The sequence below is a fragment of the Canis aureus genome, chromosome 1, assembly GCF_053574225.1.
Source record: "Canis aureus isolate CA01 chromosome 1, VMU_Caureus_v.1.0, whole genome shotgun sequence".
In the NCBI taxonomy this organism is placed as follows: Eukaryota; Metazoa; Chordata; class Mammalia; order Carnivora; family Canidae; genus Canis; species Canis aureus.
In genome coordinates, this window is record NC_135611.1 from 44,786,906 (window position 1) to 44,808,549 (window position 21,644).

The following is a 21,644-nucleotide window of genomic DNA, read 5'->3' on the forward strand; positions in this document are numbered from 1 at the left end:
AAAAATTAGATAGAGCTGAATAATGAAAATACGACATACCAAATCTTGTAAAATAAAAGTAATGTTTCAAGGGAAACTTATAGTCTTAAATATTAGTATTTTAGAAGCTGTATATTAATGAGCTAAGTAGGCAACTTATGAAACATGGTGGAAACCACTAGGTCTCACTAATATCCCTTTCCCTTCTGCCCTTGGTGCCATGATCATCGTTTCTAGGCTGAGTTGTTTATGAGGCTTCACTTTCACATGGCCCATACTCCAATCTACCAGATGGATAATGCAGGGTGAGCTCCAAGTTAGAGAAACCATAAAACAGGAGTAGCCTGGGTGGCTGAGTCCCTGGCTGGAGGAGGGCTCTCCTGGAGAGTTGCCCAATCCAGAGCATCCACAGTGGACTGTGCACAAAGAGCATGTAAACTCTTCATGTGTTGAGTCACTGCAATATGTATGTTGTTTCAGCATGAACCTAAAATAAGAAGTTAAAAAACAAACCAAACCAGAATAAACCCAAAGGAAACAGAATGAAGGAGAAGGTACAAGGGCAGAAATTGCTGAAATGGAAAACAAAGAAGCAGTACAGTCTCAACAACAGGACAGCTGTTCTTCCCTGAACTCTGGAAAAGCCATCAGATAACAGCTCTTACTCTCCTTGCCAAGAGTGTTTTCATCTCCCCACACTGCTCATAAGAAGCACTCACTGAGACCCTATGTACTGAAGTTGTATGGGCTTATTTCTCCAAGTGCCAAACAAATGTGCTGTATTTTCTCCCATCACAGCTGCATGCGGAAAACACCAAGGCGAGAGCGCAGAGAAAGAGGCCAAAAGTCAGAGAGTAAAGGTAAAGAGGGCAAAAGGAAGAAAGGCCTGAAGAGCAGAGGGCAGGGTTTCCTGGGGCGCTCAGGACAAGTGCTCCCCATGCAAGGGATGACAGAAGCAGAGTATTGTCATTTGTATGAGCCAAGTATTTTCCATTGCCAAGAATAGAATCCAATCCCATTTCCCATATAATAAGTGTACCCCATGTTTACAGTTAATTCTACAAGAGTGCTTTTGATAAAAATGCCCAGATGCACACATCAGGGAAAAACAACCATAAATAGGTCCGGTAATCCTCATCATTAACTGTGATTTGCAAAGGAAGGTTTTTGTTTTTTTTTTAATTTAACCATCTGATATTTATTCCTTTAAATCTTTTTTTATTCCTTTGTTTAACTGCATCATAGTTGAACACCTCCTGCTACTCATCATCTTTTCAGAGTGTGGATTCCCGGAGGGAGCACGATCCCTGCTTGTTTCCATAAGTCAGCAGAGCACAACCCCACAAACTCAGGCGAGCCCAGTGTGGCAATAAGCAAAGGATGACGTTATTGTAAAACTGGACTTCAACAATCTCACATGATTGCAACAGTATTGTTTCTTGTCTCTAAGCCACAGCGATAATATTCTCAGTACTGCTGTCACTCACCCCCTTGGGATGAAGGCTCTTGGAAATATATACTGTCTACTCAACAGTCTTCATATTTACTCACTTGGCTTTCTTGGGCCCAAATTACTCTCCTTCAAGAAAACACCATAAAACTGGAATGGTCCTCTGTCTTGCCTAAATTTATGAGAGTGTTCTCTTGCCCCTTACTCTCCATCTGCCTAATTCGAAACTGCCCATATAAGTCTTATATGAGTCCTCTGTAGACTTCTGAAACAGCTTACGTTCTCAGCAGTTACTGTAATCTTGTAACTAAAGAAGCTGTTGTTGACAGCCAGGGTGTATTCTTCCTTTAAATATGCTTGAGTTCTGACACCTGGTATAATGTTTTTCTTTAGAAAGAGAGCCAATGTAATGAAATTCTATATGCAGTAGTCTGCAAAAAAAAAAAAAAAAACCAAAAAAAAAAACCTTAATATAGGATTTTTTTTTACAGAAAACCTTAATCATTTTCTCTAATGTTTTTCTGACTGTACAGTCATTAATTTTTCCATCTAGTTACTTCAATAATATTTGCTCTACTGCCTACCATGGGAGTTATACAGACTCTGCTTTAGAAAGGCTCATAATCCAAGCTGGCGAGCCAAACATCTAACAGGATGAGTCAATGCTATAGAAAAACAGGAGAAACCAGTTAATTACATCCAGCGTAGGATCAAAGAGAGCCTCATAGGGATGGCCTTGGGACTCACCCCAGTGACTGGATCTGGAAGGATGAATCTATCCTCAGGATTTAAGAATCCAGAACTAAGCACTAAGTAAGAGGTGTGAGAAGAGCACTAGCTAAAATTAGGTGGTTGTTAGTTAAAATTAACATACAGGGGATCCCTGGGTGGCGCAGCGGTTTGGCGCCTGCCTTTGGCCCAGGGCGCGATCCTGGAGACCCGGGATCGAATCCCACATCAGGCTCCCGGTGCATGGAGCCTGCTTCTCCCTCTGCCTGTGTCTCTGCCTCTCTCTCTCTCTCTCTCTCTGTGACTATCATAAATAAATAAAAAATTTAAAAAAAAATAAATAAAATAAAATTAACATACAAATCGAATCTTATATCCTGGCATTTGTATCTTATGTTGTCTAAAGGGTATAATTCAATTAACATCACTGAATACCCTCTAAGGGGGCACTTCAGCATCCCTTCATTGAGGAGGTCTGAAAAAGGCACTTTCAAGTAAAACATACTAAACAAGATTAGCTTAAATGTTCTCCCACTTATTTCAATGCCCTAAGAGCAAGGAGGAGCAAATCTGGAAAGGTCTTAGTTTGATTATTTTCTTCTCCAAAGATCAGTTTCTAGGTTTTGGTTTATTTGGTGGGGGGCGGAGGGGTTTGCTATTGTTTATTTTTTTAACTGCTCAGCTGATCTGAATGCCCAAGGCCAACCTTTATCTATCCTTGGTAATGCCCTGAGCACAAGTAATAAAAATGCCAACTTACTCCATCCACCATGATTGTCTTCCATTTTTCCTAGGAATTAAACAGATTATTTCCTAGGAAATAAAGAGATGAGTAAAATCCCATTTAGGGGTCATCGTTTGTGTCCCGGGTGGTGAGAGATTCATGGAGACAGATAATTAGTACAAAATGCAACTTTATAGAGGGTACAGGACAGAATTGAGTTTTGCTAGAAAGAGGAAAAAAATATGATTACATTGAATTGTGTGGACTGCTGATTATGCAGGTTTTTATTTAATATGGACGAAGACCCGCACATCCACATGGTTCCCCTCACAGAGGAGGAGTGCAAACAAGAGCCCAAGCATGGAAGGGGCCTGGAAATTCACTATAAAACGTGTGGCCAGTCCCACATGGCACATACATAAACCGATACTCGTGGGCAATCAGATAGGGACTCCATTCACGGAAGTTCTTCCAGAATGATATTCATGACCCTGGTGTCTGTCTTAGCTATGTGTCTGTAGGTCTGTGTGCCCACAGTCTGGCAGATATGCTGCACAGGCCTAGAGGGTTAAAAGTCAGGCACAGCTCCAGAAAGCAAATGAAAGCCGAGCCTAATGCTCACCTTCCAGCCACCTCGTCCCTCCCACAGGTTCTCTTTCCCTGGTTATACCCCAGCCAACCACAGCATGAGCTGGAAAAGATATCTCAGGACAGGCCTTGTCAGTCTCTGCAAAGGCAATACACAATCCATTCATTTAATATTCATGTAAGAGTTCTTTCTCATGAAAATTTTCAAAATGGGGTGTCATTCTCCATGACTCCTATTTTCCTAACCATATGAAACAGAAATAAGTGTGGGTGGTACCACTTCAAACCGAGCTTGAGAGGCAAAAGTCATTCAGCCAAACAGGAGATGGGACAATGCTCAGATTTTGGTTTCCTACATCATTTAGCTAAAGAAAGCTCGGGGCAGGAGGGGGCGGGGGTGGCCGTGGCGACAGGTGAAGTCAAGAGAAGACATGTCGGCAAGAAGTCAAGCCAGTGCTGTGATATGGTGATTCTGGATGTCCAACCAGACAAGCTTTTATCGCTTGAGTTCTGACTCAGCTAACACATCTGAGCAACTGGGATTTGTACCAACAAACACCACATTTCCAGGTCACACACAGCACAGCAGCCTTCTGACAGTGTGACAAAGGCATTACTTTGCTGCTTTTGGACAAAAGAATGAGCAATTCTCTGTAGACCAGCTCTGAATGTCTTATTTACTGGGGGTTAAGATGGTATAAACACTACTACTAGAGCATTCCAACAAAAGTCACTATCTATTAAGTGCTGTGTGGTAGACTGTAAACTAAGGGCCTTACAAACATTATCTCCTTTAATCCCCATAAGCCTATGAAGGAGATTCTATTATTACCCTCATTTTGCAGATAACTGGGGAGCAGAGAGATAAGTAACTTGCTTCAAGTCACAAAGCCTCTAAGTGGTAAAGTGGGGCAGCTGGATTATCGGACTTCAAAAGCTGAGACCCCAACTGTTTCTGACTCCTGCCAATTGACAAAAGTCAAAGACTTCCAAATTAGTACTAATTCCTGAAATCGCTCCCCTCCTATCCTGGCACAGCCTCAGCTGGAATGAGAGAGAGGTATTTGGGAGTGGGAAAACAGAACTCGATGCCCATAAAATCAAAAGACAATTTAACTTCAGAGACAGTATTACTTTATATCAAACTTCAACTTTAAAGTTCCTTCATGTTTCTTCAAAATAATCGAAATGTTCAGATCAAGCTATGTCAAAATGTTGAAGGAATGTCTTCAAATCTGGTCTTTGTCACCTTAACATTAAGACTACAGGGTAAAATCCCTTCAAATGGGTCTGGTCAATGGAAGAACAAGAAAAAAAATAAAAATAATGTTTCCTGACTTTTTCTCTCCTTTTAATCATTCCCTCACAAACATTTGAGCGCTTACAGTGCTCTCTGTATGTAGGGAGAGAAAATGAGAACAGCCCTCTCCCTGGATCCCTGGATTTCAGGAGTGTTGTATCTCTTCTTTTTAAAATGCCTTTGAGGTTTATTTTTTAATTTTCTCCTACTGCTTCAGTTTCACAACTTCTCACAGAGACAAGAAACTCAGTAAAGAAGAGCATGTGTAATATTTGGTTGCAAGCATGGCATGAATGCTCAGACTTTGACCCATTTTCCCAAGAGCAGTGACTGCAGAGCAGTAGGTGGGATCCAGGAGAGAAGGGACAATTAAACTCCATGATCTTGGCTATAGCCTCACGTCTTTTAATCCCTGACATCTGTTGTGATTTGGCAGCACATGAACAGTAGATCGACCAGAAGATGAACTTCATGAATGCTGCCATAGAATTATAGAGTATGCCCTAATGACCAGCATACAACCAGAACCTTGTCTTTAATAATCCAACACCATGTGCATTTCTATGTGAGGGAAGTGGAAACAGTGCCCCAAAGGTTCTCAAAGACTGTGTATGACAGTCTCCTGACTGGGTGATGTTATTTTGTTGATTGTGGACAAAATCTTGTCTCTCCTCTTTCCAAGTCAGTAAGTCACAGGCCATAATTTTAGAAGGACTTTTGTAAGAGGGCAAAATTCTTTTCCACATACACACACACAGGGTTTGGGACAGATTTCATATCCCTACAACCTGGTGAAAAACGGGGCCATTTAGCAAATCTGAATTTGAGAATATCTTTTTTCCTTTACTTACATTAAACCTCACATTTGTCAAAACTTAGTGAGACCAGCACATTTCTAGCAGTAATTGTGGCCAAAAATTAACCCCAAGGACAAAACTTAGCAGTTGAGAAATTTCCAGAAAATTAAAAGGTAAATTTTATAAGATTAGTATTTTTTTCTAATCCCATATCCTACAGGTATAACATCTTTTTTTTTTTTTTTTAAGTCCTTCTAGGTATCACCAACCACGTACTATGATCCCACTAGGTTTATCACACAAGGCCTTCTACGTATTTGAAGAAACATCAAAAAGGTCAGTTTTGTGTACTATTTAAGCCAGTTTTTAATCAACAGATTTTTAAAATACTCACCTTCAGGTGATTAGTATGAATGTATTAAAAAAAAATCCACCTTCCATAAAATCTCCAAGGTAATAATGGTTTTTAGTAGTCTCATCTCAAAGGAAATGACACCACGGATTCTATCACAAGGGTTGGAGTGAAATGAGAACCATTTGTCCACAGACACATGGAGACCTTCAAGCTAGGCCATCTCATTAATGCCTAGGGTGGCAAAAAAGCTGCATGACATTTATTCTTTGCTAATAATGTTCAGATGTCAAACAAAGACATTTACTTAAGCTCCTCAAGGGATAAAATTATATGTATATACCATAGAGTTTTCTGAGGGCCAACAAATTGAAACTTGGTAACATCCATGGTCTTGGGGCCAGAGATGGCGACAACTGCTTGGCTTTTGGGGGAGGAAAAGAAAAACAAGAAACCCCATAAAACATATTCTAGAACATCAGGTTTGGTGGGTAGAGAAGCAAGGAAAAAGGAACAGAGATAGGCTATGGGCAAGAACACAGCATGGAGACTGAATCACACTCGATGATGATGATGATATTTCTTTTAAATCACTTGTTCTCAAAAGGATGGTACCTAGCCTGAGAAGCAGTTTTGGAAATGTAAGGTGCTGATGATGGGGAGGGCCACTACTGGCACTCAACAGGTGGGGCCCGGGTGTTGCACAAGCCCCATTACGTCCAACTGTGCCACCAAGTATGCATGTAGATGAAAACCCGGTTCAGAATTAGCTGAGTCTATAATCCCATTTTATCTAAACACATACAGAGAATTTTTACTCCAGTTTTAAAATGTATTGGAACTTTCAGGAAATCTAATCACTCTACAAATTGAGACAAGCCTGTACAATAAAGTGATTATGAACAAGGAGGACAGAGCTAAATTGCTTCAATTTTAATCCCAAATCTGCCATTATCAGCTTTATACCCTCAGCTCACTCTCCCATTTGCAAAATGGGAAGAACAGAGACATCTCATAAAGTCATTAGGTAAAGATTTAGAACAATGGCAGGCACCCAGTAAGCCCTGTGTGGGTATAGTTCTGGTAGATTTTTTTTTTTTTTTTTTTTTTTTTTAGTGAGTAAAGGGATAGAAATTTATTAAGCAAAGATACAGAGAAAGCTCTCAGAAGTGAGAAAGGTCCTGACAGGGTTGCCCACTCTCATAGACTTTTATCTACAGCTTTACCAACAATTGGCCACATTTTAGAAAATCGTATTACTGACATTGATCTGTTCTTGGCATTGAGTTGCCAACAGAGCACACCTGTACTCCATTTGTAGCTGCCACATTCATGGTGATTTTATCTATAGGTTCAAGTATATATGTGCCTTGTTTCATTATTTCAACACCCCTTGTAATACAACCATGCTAGAACACTTACATAGGAAAATGATTATTTCACTATAAAATATTTCTGCATTTGTTTATATTTCATTTAGGACATTAAATTGATGTGTGTCTATAGAGGCTGGTTACACTACCTACGAATTTCATTTTGGAATAGTAAAAGTAAATGTGGATGAGGCTTTTATGTGTGAGGATGGGTTTTATCATCCATAATTTTTCATTGATAATTGTAGCTGTGTTGTAAAATATTTATTATAAAAAGGGGTGGGTGTTGAGTTGGGTCTGGTAGGGTTAAAGAAAAAAAATCACTAATTTTAAAGTTTTATATGTCAAAGTGTCATTCCACACGCCCGCCATTAAATCTGGATTACTATGGAGGCAAGTCGTTTTCATTAATTGCTAAGAAATCAGTATTAAACTATTGTTTATATATCTCACAAGTAGAGATGTATGCAAACATTTTTTTTAGCAGTGATCTATTTCTCAAACACAATTCAGGAGGAAACCCCACATAAAAATACAGATGAAGCTGTGGCGTCTGACCAATGAAGGCAGAGGACCCAGAAACTTCTCTGGTCTCCTTTTAGAGCTTGAGAGAACAAGGTCACAGAAACACCTACCTGGTGCAGTCATTTAAGTTGGGCACTGCCTGTAGTTAAGACTGACTCCTAAAAATGCATTTTGAGGATGGTCATCTGATCACGAGTGGTATTTTCTCCACAGAAAAGGAGCCAACCTCCAGCTAAGACCTCCAAAGCTACTTAACTCATTACTCAGCTGAACTAGATGGAGCACTAAGAATCCTCCCAAATCCAGGGAGTGAGAGGAAGTGTTGCCATCTCCTTTTCTGGGCATAAAGCCAGCTCAAGCTAACAGTAAAATGGGCCAGGGCTGGTGCCCCTCCTTTTCCATAGCTTCCATGCTAGTCTTCAGGGCCCTATCACCAGACCTCCCCACCCCATGCTCTGCCCTTACATTGTGGTTAAAGCACTCATGAATCACACAACCCCCGTCTCTTCTACCCTTCAGCTGTAGCTCCCTCAGAGGCTGACAGGAAGAGCCTGACTGACTTCATCCCCTTGGTCTCACCAGAGGTACTTAAAAAGGAAGATGTTTACTAACTCCTCTGGGGAAGCTCCAATTCATTGAATTTCAGGCACTTGAACAAAGTAAACAATTCCAGGGGGGTGGGGGGGCATGTTTTTGAGCAGGGGGTATCAGTTCTGTCTAGGAAGATACCTCAGATGTAATGTTACCTTGCCGTGCTTTCTCAACATCCCCATTTCTGATTCCTAAAATCCCAAAATGCGTGGGTTTATTTTGTTTTTTAACAATAGCGCCCACCATGGCAACGCCAGTGGTGGTCACTTGTCAATCAGAATATACCCTGAACCCTTGCCTTCATTCGCTTCACGTCTGACGCAAAACAAATATTTCAATTACGTGTGACTAAGAGTAAGAAAAATATACAACTATATTTAAAACACTTAAATTAACAAGATAGTACTTTTCTGTTCTAACAAAATATCATACATTCAGTTTAAACAAGAGTTAATATCCAGACACACTTTTCCAAAATACCTGATGCTAGTTGAAAATTAGTGACCATGAGACTGTCCAAGAGATTTCTATTTAGCAAAATATGTACAATTTTGAAGAACTGCCTGGTTTTTTTTCTTCTGGAAGACAGATGTTATACAGTCAAAATGCAAACTGATGTATCTCTCATAAACCTAAATATTGTTGTTTCATCTTTCTGAATGATACTTTGGCTGTCAGCAAATCTTATAGCTTCTTTTCCCTTAAAGACAATAATATATAATAACAATGCGACACCCCTCACAAATAACCATAAACTTCTTTGTGTGTAATAAGCCCTATCTAAATGTGTTCATGTGTTTCTCTATTAACTGACCTACATACCGAGGTTGTTAGGAAAAGGGAATAACCAAGTGTAACAGGCCTACACTTACTTCAACCACTTCTTTGAAACAGCATGAAATGCATGCCACATGTTATTTCAAAGTCAAAGCTGCTACACTTACAAATACGGGATGTAGCTTGAAAAATCAAAACAAAAATGTTTTCTCCACTGGCTCTTTCAGGTGAAGAGGCTGGACCACAAACCAACGCATCTGTGACAATGGCCACCAGTTTCAGCCCCGCTCCCGAAACGAACAATGGCCCAGTTCCTTGTAATGGCCACCACGTTCCTGGCCAAGGCCCCAGTTCACAGAGTGTGTCTCCGTCATCCAACCCTAAGAAAGCAAGAAAAGCAGACTCTATTCACTTCTCTCCTCCTGCCAACACGTGAGATCCTCTGGTTTTGTTCTCATCCAATTCAAAATTGCAAGAAGGGTGTATACAACTTCCAAAGGAAAACACACAATGACATCGCATAAGGTCACAACATAACACTGTGGATGAAGACCAGAACAGGTTGTCAACTGAGGAGACAAGGCACTTGGGAGCGGGAGACAGGGAAGAGTCTGGGCAGGGCGGGGCTCAGTGAGTCAACAGTTTGAGGCGAGTCAACCAGCTGACCAGCAGGGACGGTTCTGTAGAGGCCTTGGCCGCTGAGGAGGAGGCCGGCTTCTTTCTGGTCCCCTCCTCCTGGAACGGGATGGTGGCGCTGCTGTGGAGATCCGAACTGATGTAGCACCTGCTGCCCCGGACAAAGTCTGCGCCCCGGACCAGCTGCCTCTCTGCCGGGGGCCTTGAGAACCGGTATGGGGCTGAGGAGCTTTCTTCGATGATGGGGGGGATCCGCTCATTACTGAAATACCGGCAGAGGGCGTCCTCACCTGTTTCCAGACAAAGCCCACGAGAGGCATTAAAATAACCATCCACGGGGCAACCCTGTTCAGCTGGGCCGGCAGCCTGTGGACACCTCTGATGCCCTCAATGTGGGCATCACACCCTGCCCTCCTCCCGGTGATGGGCTGCAAAGACCCACAGGCAGCCAGGCCCACCCCACTGGATGTTTAGAAAGTAGAAAGCAGACAGAGACCATGACAGGCTGCTTTTACACCTGAGAGGCAACAAAAGGGCAGAGCAAAATCAGAGAGCCTGCACTATTTTTACCAGTGCAAGATATTTTCATAATTTCACTTGAAATTTAAAAAAATTTCCCCATCTGTCCATGTTCAGTGCCTGCAGCATGTAGCACGTGCTTCTAGGCCAGTGATTCTTATCCTGAAGCATCTCCTAAAGAGCATTTAGAAAGCTAGGGTTGCCTTGGATGGTCATTCTCAATGGAGGGCAGGCACTATTCACCTTTAACGGACAGGGTTCAAAGATTTTAATGCTCTGCAATGCTTGAGACATTGCTGAACAAGGAAGAATGGTCCCAGGCTAAATGCCAGTAGACAGCTTCTGGGATGGGGACAAGGAGGGGAGTAGTTAAGAAACTGAATAGAAACCAAAAATGCAGGGCACTTTGGCAACGTGTAGGATTCTTCTGACCCAGAAATTCCACTCCTAAAAATGTACGAAGATGTATGTTCAAGATGCTGAGTGCAGCATTACTTACGATTGGGGTGGTGGACAAAGTAACCTAAATGTCCAACAACAGCAGACGGAATGAATACGTGCTGTTGCCAGAAGATGGACTGCCAAATGCAGTTATTATAGAAAACATGATGCTTTAAATAATAGTCATCTTTCATGGTATTGTCAAACATCTATTTCTTCCATTTTGCACATTTTTTTTCATAAGTGGATAATATTAGAAAATGCTCCGAGTGATTATTTCTAGGTCGGGGAAGCAGATTACAGCCCTGAGTTTTATTTTCTCACATCTTCTAGATGTTTTTCAATGTACTTGTTTTGCTTTTGTAATCAAAGGGGTAGTTACTTTTAAGAAGTACCCATTGTCAAAGAACCACATATTGTAGGAGTCTATTTAAATGAAACGTTGAGAGTACAAAAGCCCAGAGACAAAGCAGATTAGTGGTTGCCAGGAGCTGCATGGGGAGGAACAAGGAATCATTGCAGGGGTTTCTTTTGGGAGTGATAGAATATTCTGGATTTAGTCAGTGCTGGTGGACACACAACTCTATGACTGTATTAAAACCTCTCTGAATTGTACACTTTAACAAGGTAAGCAGATCGATGGCACATGAGTTCTGTCTCAATAAAGCTGCTTTTTTTTTTAAGTGCCCTCTGTGTAGACAGACACCTATTCATTCTAAAATGATCATATGACAGAAATATGGAAGGTGAGAGAAGAGGTCAAGTATGACTCCACTTTCAGACTTAACGCCCCCCAATCTCCCACCCCCAATTCTCATACTAAAAGGAAATAAAAGGCTAAGTTGGGAATTAAAAACCTAAGAGAATAGCAATGAAGACGTTGACATTTGTAAATCTAAACAAAGGACAGCCCTGCCACCTGCTGACTGCTCCACAGATTTTCACATGCCAATTAAAGGTATCCTGGACCTTACACAGACATCAGCTCCCTTTTCCACTTTATTATAATTCAGGTGATTTAGGTGCCTAAGTGAGGAACTTTATCAAGTCCCAGGGAGACATGAGGGGTTGATCATTTTGGAAGCTGAGGCTCCAGAACTTTTTTCTTCTTCCTTTTATAACCTAAAGTCTACTGTACTTTAACTTTTCACTTGCTCTGTGTTTCAGCACTGCACAAACAGTGGTAAAATGTCTTGCCAGTGCTGACGACCAAATCATCTGGCAAAAAATAAGGATTTATTTAAAAACATTTCTGTTGACACTAGTGTAATAACCACTTTGATCATGGGATGAATTAACACAATGTCTTTTTCAATGGTAATCACTCTCTCACACAAGATTTAGGGAGGAGAAAAAAAATCCATGCCTATTCATCAAAAATCAGACTCCAGTAATAATAAGTCATAAAATTCAGGGTGTGATTGCCTAATGAATAATATGTTTCTACTTATCTAGAAGCTTATAGGCCATCGATGGCACAAACTTTTAATTAATTAACTAATTAATTAATTATTTTTAAAGATTCTATTTATTTGAGAGAGAGGGAAAGAGAGCACAAGCAGGGAGAGCAGCAGGCAGAGGGAGAGGGAGAAACAGACTCCTGGCTGAGTAGAGAGCCTAACGCAGGGCTGGATACCAGGACCCTGAGATCATGGCAGGGGCTGAAATCAAGAGTTGGAGGCTTAACCAGCTGAGTCACCCAGGCGCCCCCACAACCTTTGTAGAGCACGCAATGCTACTCAGGAGATTCACAGTCACTAACTAGGATAATAAAATTCTGTCATTCCAGAAACAGGTAGGGCCTTAGACATTCAGCAACCCCAACCCTACAGAGGAGAAGACAGGACTAGGGCTGGGTCCTCTATCTGCTTATGGCAGCACAATTAGGAATAGGGCTGAAATGAGGGCCTGGGTTCTTCTGAGTCCAGTTCAGTGTATTTTTGGCTTGCTGAAACTTACCCTTCCTCCCATGACCTCGCGGTCTGGCGAAAGGGTCCACGATCCCCATCCAGCTCCCATCTGCAGGCATGGACAAAGGCCGGGGCTTGCCTTCAAAGGGAGGGAAAGGAACATGACACGTTGACAAGAGTCTGTGACCATTAGAGGATCTTTCCTTTTATTTATAACTGAAGACTCCCCCATATCACACTCAACCGTAAGTAATAACATTATTTTGAAATAAGAAAAGTATTTTAAAGCATCGGATTTCCGTGGCGAGCAATTAGGAGAGGGCGGCTGAACTTCAGTCTGTGTGTCTACACAGCAAAGCAGCTCCGAGCTAAAACCAGGCGCTGAAAGTTAAAACTGTAACATGATCTCACTCCACTGGGCTTTGATGCCAGGCAGAGAGTAATGATTCAACAAGACTTTGCTTTAGAGAGATGAATAAAGGTCTCATACTTAGAATTTCATTGAGGTTTATGTTTTCCTCAGATTACCCTTAAAGTCTGCCAAATTCATCCAACAGTTCCAAATAAGGAAGGGGGTGGGGGAGGGAAGAAAAAACAAATAGCAGAACAAAACAAACACTCAGAAATGTACCATAAGATGGTGTTTTCTCTCTCATTTTTGTGGGCAGAATATTGGTTTCCACCGAATACCCAGGCAACTGATCAGAATCAGCAATGGTGAATCTCCGTCTTCGGCTTTCCTGGTCCAAGAAGGAATTTGGGGACTCGGAGCCCTTAGGACCAGGCACGGGTTGTTTACACTTACTGAATCCTCCATAAAGAAAACTCTCATTCTCATCCCTGGAAGACAGTGGGCAATAATTAAGTTGCTTACAAAGACCTCTCATACAGAAGAATTATAGGACATACTTCCTTGAGCACACAAAACATAAGAAAACTTTAATTCTCCTTTCCACTGGAGGAAAAAGCATTCCTTTTTCAATCTCTGCTACCCCTCAAATACACAGAAATCTTATTAATAAATAAGAGAAAATAGCAATATCCTAAATAAATGAAAATGATAGTTTTTTCATATATGTCTAACTAGTATAAATATACCTTTGAAAAGACAGCTCTGCTTTCCTTCCCCTTCTATCCTATACCTGAATCTATTTCTTATGGAAATCACAAGGTAAGGTACGATTGGAGCCGTTTTTCTGATGCCCAAAGTAGTATCTTTGCCAAGATTCAGCAAAGACGACACCTGACATATAATGGAGTTGTTAGATTTGAAAATTATGTCAAAAAATACAAAGGAGCCTTTATAATACCCAGTGGAGAGCGTCTATTTTCTGAATTCCGTACAGAAAATGGCAAGTGTTGGATAAACGACTCCAACTTAATTCTTTCTAAATGTCAGCTTTTATAAAACTTGAAATTAATTTTAGTTGAGGCCAAGTTACCAGCTAGTTAAATTTCTCAACTTAGAAAATTCTATTAGGTGATCGTTGCAAAAACTACTCGACAAAATACAACATCCACCGAGTCCAAAAATAATCTAAAGATCAGCTTTGCCTGCTTGAATTCCCAGTGAACCCCCTGCTTGCGTAGCCCCTCCTCCCTTTATGAATCCATCTCCTTCTATACTTTTAAACCTGGCATATATCCCCATCCACAAAGCTTTCAAGACTCACCACTCATTCTCCATAACCATTTGCCTGTTTCATTCCTCAGAAAATATCCTTCATTAATGGTTTGTATGCACGTGTGCACATGTATATGTGTGCATGTGTGTCTCCCCCGAGCAGATGAAAAGCTCCAGCTCTTTTTCCCCTTTACTATACATATATATGCACCCCTTATCCTGCCACTGCTTCTGTGACCCTCACTGAGACCCAGACAAGGACTTTCGGAGTTGGGAGTTTGGGAGTGGCCTCCTAGTTTCTGATAGAACCACCTACACAGTGGTCACCATGAAACTGTGTTCCCCATGTGCAAAGGCAACTACTTGTCACTTTAAACACACTTACGATCCCATGACCGCATGACTCTGGTCTGTGAAGATAGGGAAGAGTCCCATCTACCAACTCCAATGCCTCTGATCAGCTAAGGTAAGTTCTCTATATGCTGTACTAAGTTCTGGGCAACCCAAAACCAGGGAGAAGAAAATGATATTAATTCTTCCTTATGCCAGGGAAGAAACATGATAGAATCAAATACTCAGCTTAAAACAAAAACAAACCAATAAAAAAAAAAACCCAACATGAAGTAAAATATCACTGTTAAGTTCAGCCCGAACTTTGTCTTATGAAATATTATAGCATAATTATGTTTTTCTCAGTTTATTCTTGAACAGTTGACTAAGACATTGGCAGTTCTCTGGGGGCAAGAGAACTGCATCTGTTTTGGGTAAGACGGTGATTCAGGCACTACACACACTAAAGGTATGTTGAATAAATGAGCTAAATTCTCTGTTAATAGGTAAATTGGTATAAGCCTGTATTTCATACCTAAATAATCCCCTATGTAACAGTTAATATGACTCTTCTTGTTATACCATTTATCAATTAAGAGAGGAACAACCTTTAGAATTTATAATAGGCACACACACACACACACACACGCAGGCATAAATACAGAGGATCACACCTATATTCATATTTTTTATTTCCTATGAAGAACACAACAGTCTGCAAAATTTGCTGCACAAAAAAAAATTACTCTCTTCCTCCCCAGAGATGATTTTACCTTATACATAATGAAACTTCAGCTGCAGGAACCCCCAAACAGCTTCTTCTTATATCCCAGGAGGAGCCAAAATAAGGCATTCCAAGAGCACATGCTTTCTTTACATAAAGAGCCCCCTCCCCACCAAACTACATAGTTTCAAGCCCGATGAAACCTGGATCCATCCCTACACTTCCCCCTAAAGGACCACACATTTCCCTCCCTGGTTTTATTGAGATATAATTGGCATAAAACATTGTATTAGTTTTAAGTGTACAACATATGACTTGATATGTGTATATACTTGCAGAATGATCACTGCAAAAAGTTCAGTTAACGCCCATCATCTCACATAGTTACAAAATTCTTTTATTCTTGTGGTGAGAACTTTTAATATCTCCTCTCCCAGCAACTTGCAAATATAAAATATAATATTGTTGAACTATAATCACCATGCTGTCCAGTACATCCCATAACTTATTTATCTCATAACTCAAGTTTGGACCTTTTGATCCCCTTCACCCATTCCTCCCACCCCTATTCCCAGGATCCCACTTTCTAACACAACTGCAACTTCAAGACTCAGCCCTGGCACCCTAGGGTTAATCAACTTCTGCCCTCAAAGTCCCCATGGCCTTCAGAGTGCCACTTAGAAGCTCCACGCACAGGAGATGTGCACACCGCCAACAGGGACAATGACGTACCGGGGAGAGTAGGGAACAGCTGGTGGAGGAGGGATATAAAGATGCAGGATAGCTGGCTTCTCCTTCTTCAGCGAGGTATCCATAGTGCTTTCAGGGGACTGGGTTGTCGTGGGCGGAGGTGAGGTCTGAAATGGAAGCCAGTGCAAAGGGTGGAAGGGAACTTAGAGACTATTTTTGGGTAACTCTTCTTCCCCAAAACCAACATGGAGGGGTGAGGTCATTCGTGTGTTTACTACTATTAGCAACACTCAATTTGTACTCTTTCAGATACTCAGAATTAACTGGGAATTTTGAAATATTAGATGCATAGTGAGAAGTAGAGGCTCAGGGTGGGGGGCACCTGGATGGCTCAGCCAGACTCTTGGTGTCAGTGTAGATCATGATCTCATGGGTCATGAGATAGAGTCCAGCATCCATGCTCAGCAGGGAGTCTGCTTGAAAGATTCTCTCTTTGCCCTCCCCAGACCCCCGCTCAAACATTCTCTCTCACTTTCTCTAAAATAAATCAATCTTTAAAAAAGAGAAGAAGGAAGAAAAGAAAGAAGGAAGAAGGAAGAAGGAGGAAGGAGGAAGGAGGAAGGAGGAGGAAGGAGGAAGGAGGAAGGAGGAAGAAGAAAGAAGAAGAAAGAAGAAGAAAGAAGAAGAAAGAAGAAGAATGAAGAAGAAGAAGAAGAAGAAGAAGAAGAAGAAGAAGAAGAAGAAGAAGGAGAAGAAGGAGAAGTAATAGTAGTAGTAGTAGTAGTAGTAGTAGTAGTAGTAGTAGTAGAAGTAGTAGTAGTTGTAGAGGCTTCGGAGTTCCAGAGTAAAGTTAGAATTCTAGCTCTGGGCAAATCACTTAAATACCCATGCCTCAGTTTCTTTCTCAAAAAACAGTTATACTGACAGTACCTCTTGCGTAGGGCTGCAGTGCAGATTGAATGAGCTAGTTTATACAAATCAGTACCAAGGCCATCACGGACTAGAGCATGGGCTTGGGACTCCATCCAGGTGCTATCCTGGCTATAGCTCTCATTAGCTGTGTATCTTTGGGCAAACCACCCAACTTCTCTGTGTCTCATCTATAGGATGGGAATAAATGAGGACAAGAACAGTACCAACACAGGGCGAATTAAGTGATATGGTACATGTAACAGGCTTAGCACACTGCTTGTCACATAGTAAGTGTACAACCTTATGCTATTTAATTCAGTATCGTAAAGACACATCCACACAAGTTAATTTTAAAAATGTAAGACCCATACAGCTTAATTTTAATTATGTTATTGGTCTCAAAGAACCTATTTTTAAATATCTCATGTGATACCTTCAATCTTATCTGTTCTATAGACTTACAATGACACACATCTTTTGGCTGGTAAAGGAACTGGGAGGAAATACCAGAGTCAAGGCACGAAGATGACTGGTGAAAGCCAGTGCAGGGAGGGGGAGGTACCCCATGAGAACTGTGCCTGGCCCCTGGTACCTCAGATCCTATCTAGCCCGGATGGGGATGGAAGACCTAAAGTCCCCCCAAAGTGAGGCCAGGAGCTCCATTTTAAGGACTGGAAGGACTGGGATAGCCAGTGCTCACACTGACAGCTCTGTTTTAGGGGGAGACACCCAGGCTCAAGAGAAGTGGGGGCTTAGTCTTTAGTCTCCCCCGTGACATAATCCCTACAACCCAGATGTTGGCCATTGACACAGTCAACGTTACTCAATATGCAATTGATGACCACCTCAGTCCATCAATCTTGAGCATGTCTCAAATACACAGGGACAGGATGCAGACCCTCAACAATGGAAGCAGAGCTAAACTACGGCATTGGCACAGAATAGACACTCTCCAAACACTCTAACATTGATGATGATGTCTGTAAAATAACTCTCATTTACCAGGACTGTGGCCTAAAAACAGAATGATGACATCTCTCCAGGGACAGGCTGCATTAATGATGTTAACAAGAAGGAAAGAAGCTCCCTCCCCCACAAGAGGTGGGTGCCCAGGCATGAAGAAGCCTGTATAATGACACACACTTAGCAATGCCCAGGGAGTATTGGTCTTTCAGAGTTTATATTCTGAAAATATCCTGGATGCATCGTGAGAACACTGAGTAGCTAAGCTATCAAATGGCCTCTGAACTATGGCTCTCTCCCTGGGTCAGAAGCAAAACAAGGTGTCTCCTCCCTCATCATCATCTCCTCCCCAAAACTGCACAGTTGGTGGGTCTTAGCAGGGTGGGCAAATCCAGAGAGGAGGGAAGCATGCCCTTCCTAAGTGAATTTCCAGAAGTAAAGGGACTACCTCTAGCCTCCTTAAAAATAATTTTCACTTACCACCTGAACACAGCCACTTGAATCTTCCTCTATCACTTCACACTCAGTGATGCTCAAAAGATCCACCATCTCTGCTTTCCCTGAGTTTCTAATTTCTGTCCCTGTGTCACCCACTGTCAGATTTCACACCTGCCTTCCTTGCCATCCTCACCCCTTAGCCCAAAGACTCTTTTCTTTCTTTTCTTTCTTTTCTTTTCTTTTCTTTTTTCTTTTCTCTTTTCTTTTCTTTTCTTTCTTTTCTTTTTTTTTAGTATTTTACTTATTTGAAAGAGAGAGCATGTGTGGGAGAGAGCACAAGCAAGGGGAGTAGGAGAGGGAGAGGGAGAAGCAGACTCCCCACTGAGCAGGGAGCCTGATGCAGGGCTTGATCCCCTAGGATCATGACCTGAGCCAAAGGCAGATGCTTAACAGACTGACCCACAAAGGTGCCCCAGCCTTCTCTAACAGTAAATACTAATAATTAGGAGTGAGGTTTAGAAAGATTAAATATCTTCTCAGAGGTCCCACAGCTAATAAGTGACAGAACTGGGATCTGAATTTGAGAAGTGTGGCTCCAAACCCCCCTACCTAACCACTATACTGTGCTGCTCTGTGAATCTTTTTCATGCTTCTTCCCAATGACCTCTTAGCATGAGTCTTTCACTGGAATTGCCCTGTCACAGCTGGGGTGTGATTAATATTGTTATTAAAGACATAACTATTTACAAGAATTGACTTATAAATCATTTATTAATCAGTTATTATTTAAGAAGTGATTATAATTACATGCCCCTCCTTGCTCCATATCTTGTTATTTATTTCAACCCCCCTTCCCTCTTAAGGTTCACATGTAGGTGTGTCCAAATCAAAGGCCTGAGATGACTACCATTCCTTCCATTTGAAGAGGTACAGTAAGATTGCAGACAGTTATATATACATAAATTGCAATCTCAATCTTATAAAAAGACATTAAGATGTCATTGCTTGGGGCACCTGGGTGGCTCAATGGTTGAACATCTGCCTTCTGCTCAGGGCGTGATCCTGGGGTCCTGGGATTGAGTCCCACAACAGGCTCCCTATAGGGAGCCTGCTTCTCCCTCTGCCTGTGTCTCTACCTCTTTCTCTGTGTCTCTCATGAATAAATAAATAAAATCTTAAAAAAAAAAGATGTCATTGCTTTTATTCCTAATTTAAAAAATAAACACTAAGGACTAATGGTATCAGAGGGGGTTTTAGTCATGGAGCACAGTTCACCCAGGTGCAGGCAATAAAGGAGTGTACTGCTCATCTAGAATTATATGGTACTATACAGTACTCTAAGTTGGTCTGTTTTTGATTATCACCCAAGGCTGCCGATTCTGAACTAAACAATGGAGTGATACTGCTTCCCACTGAGTGGATTATCCCCACAGTCCCTACGGCTGCCCTGGGAGACTGCTGCTAAGGACACAACCCCATGTGGTCTCTCCGGGGTTAGTGCTCACACTGTATATCTTCAGATGTGTTTGAAATGAGAGGAGAAAAGGACCAGCATGAACTTTCTGCAGTGATGATGACAGCCACTAGCCACACAAGGCCACCCAGCCCCTGAAACGTGGCTAATGAGGTCCAGGAACTGGTCTTTTCATTTTATTTATTTAAGTAGTCACATGTGGCTAGTGGCTGCCACACTGTTTGGTACAAGATCTAGAATGCATATTTTCATTGAAGTAGGACTAGAGAATAATTCTACATACATAAATTCCTGAAACAATTCACCTTCAAATTGTAATTTTTAAGAGTATTTATTTATTTATTTGAGAGAGAGAATAAGTGAGAGACAGAGAGCATGAATGGGGTGAAGGGCAGAGGGAGAATCAGACTTCCTACTCAGCAGGAATCCCATTGTGGGGTTCAATCCTAGGACTCCGGGATCATGACCTGAGCCAAAGGCATTTAATGGACTGAGCCACCCAGGCACCCCTGTAATTTTTCTTTCTGGAGACAAATCTGATACTGTTCATGTGCTGATAGCAGATAAAGGTTTACAACCATAACAGATACCTGTACCAGAGGTGGTCTCCACCGTAGATTTTTCAGGGGAGCAGGAGTAAAGTTGAAAGAACCCGTGGGGCGCTTCTTAAGCAGCAATACGACTCCTGTGGGGTTCTCTCTCAATTTTCTCACCAGATTTTTTAGCTGCCATCCCACCTTCAAAGAAAGAAAATGAGGAGAAGGGACTCACTCATGAATTATGAAAAATCAAATCTATGAATTTATTTCAAGGAAATCAGTTGTGAGCAAATAAGCAGACACCAATATATTCATCCAGTACTACTTAAATTATGAAAAATTGGACAGAAATTGCAAAATTTTAAAAATTCAAGCAAATGGCTTTGGATTTAGTTAAAAGTCCTAGAAGAGAATACTAAAAGTATTAAGTCTCAATGAATAAACTCACCACAGTCTGCTGATTAACCTGAATGACTTCATCACCAGCATGAATCTTCTGAGATCTGTCTGCAGGAGACTATTAGGAACAAACACAGAGACTTATTATTTTTTAAATCTTCCATTTTTTTCTGCTTTTATTTCTTCTTCTTTCTTCTGCAGATGAGCAATGGAAATAGAATTTTCTCAAGAACTATTACACAGCGCACTTAAGAGATGATCCCAAGATTACATGGTCTGTAGAGCCTGGTATACGGGTGGGCACTCATGTTCCCCACTAGATAAGTGGTCGGCTGGTCCAGACCACCTGTCAGTTATAACAGCCAGGTTCCTCTACCCCATCAGGAAGAGTGCGACACACAGTCAACCCTTTGGTTCATCTAAAAAGTACCTTACACAGATCCGTATCAAAATATATCTTGTAAAAGCTGACAAAGTGCTGAAAATGTAAAGATCATCACTGTAACCCTGTCATCCCATCTCCTTTTAAGCAATTATTAAAACTAAACCTTGTTTACTCAACCTTGCTTTACTCATTATCACAATGCTATTCACATAGAAAAATGGTGACAATAGAAAATGGACTTCTATAGAGAAAACAAATTTAAATTTTCGTCATTTTCAGGTTGAATTTAAAATGAATGTATTTTCAGTATCAAAAGTCCAGATTTTGATTCCCCCAAATAATACCTTGCTACAAATCTACAAATATATATACATGCATATATAGCTCTCTCTGCACATATTTGTGCATATAAATACCTAGATATAATCTATTCATTAGCTATTTTGCCCATAATATTCTGTTCAACGAATGAAAC

At 41.2% G+C, this 21,644-nt stretch overlaps 1 protein-coding gene across 1 annotated transcript in view; it reads right to left on the minus strand.

Annotated features, from left to right (window-relative positions):
* Positions 1 to 8,757: 8,757 nt before the first annotated feature.
* CNKSR3 (CNKSR family member 3) overlaps positions 8,758 to 21,644 on the minus strand; it is an 86,087-nt gene continuing 73,200 nt past the window's right edge. The window contains exons 8-13 of the mRNA XM_077897636.1: positions 20,834 to 20,902; positions 20,437 to 20,583; positions 16,102 to 16,226; positions 13,323 to 13,531; positions 12,741 to 12,830; positions 8,758 to 10,111 (exon numbers count right to left, since the gene is read on the minus strand). Of these exons, the coding sequence (XP_077753762.1) occupies positions 9,813 to 10,111; positions 12,741 to 12,830; positions 13,323 to 13,531; positions 16,102 to 16,226; positions 20,437 to 20,583; positions 20,834 to 20,902 (939 nt within the window). The 3' untranslated portion in view covers positions 8,758 to 9,812. The remainder of the gene's footprint in view (positions 10,112 to 12,740; positions 12,831 to 13,322; positions 13,532 to 16,101; positions 16,227 to 20,436; positions 20,584 to 20,833; positions 20,903 to 21,644) is intronic.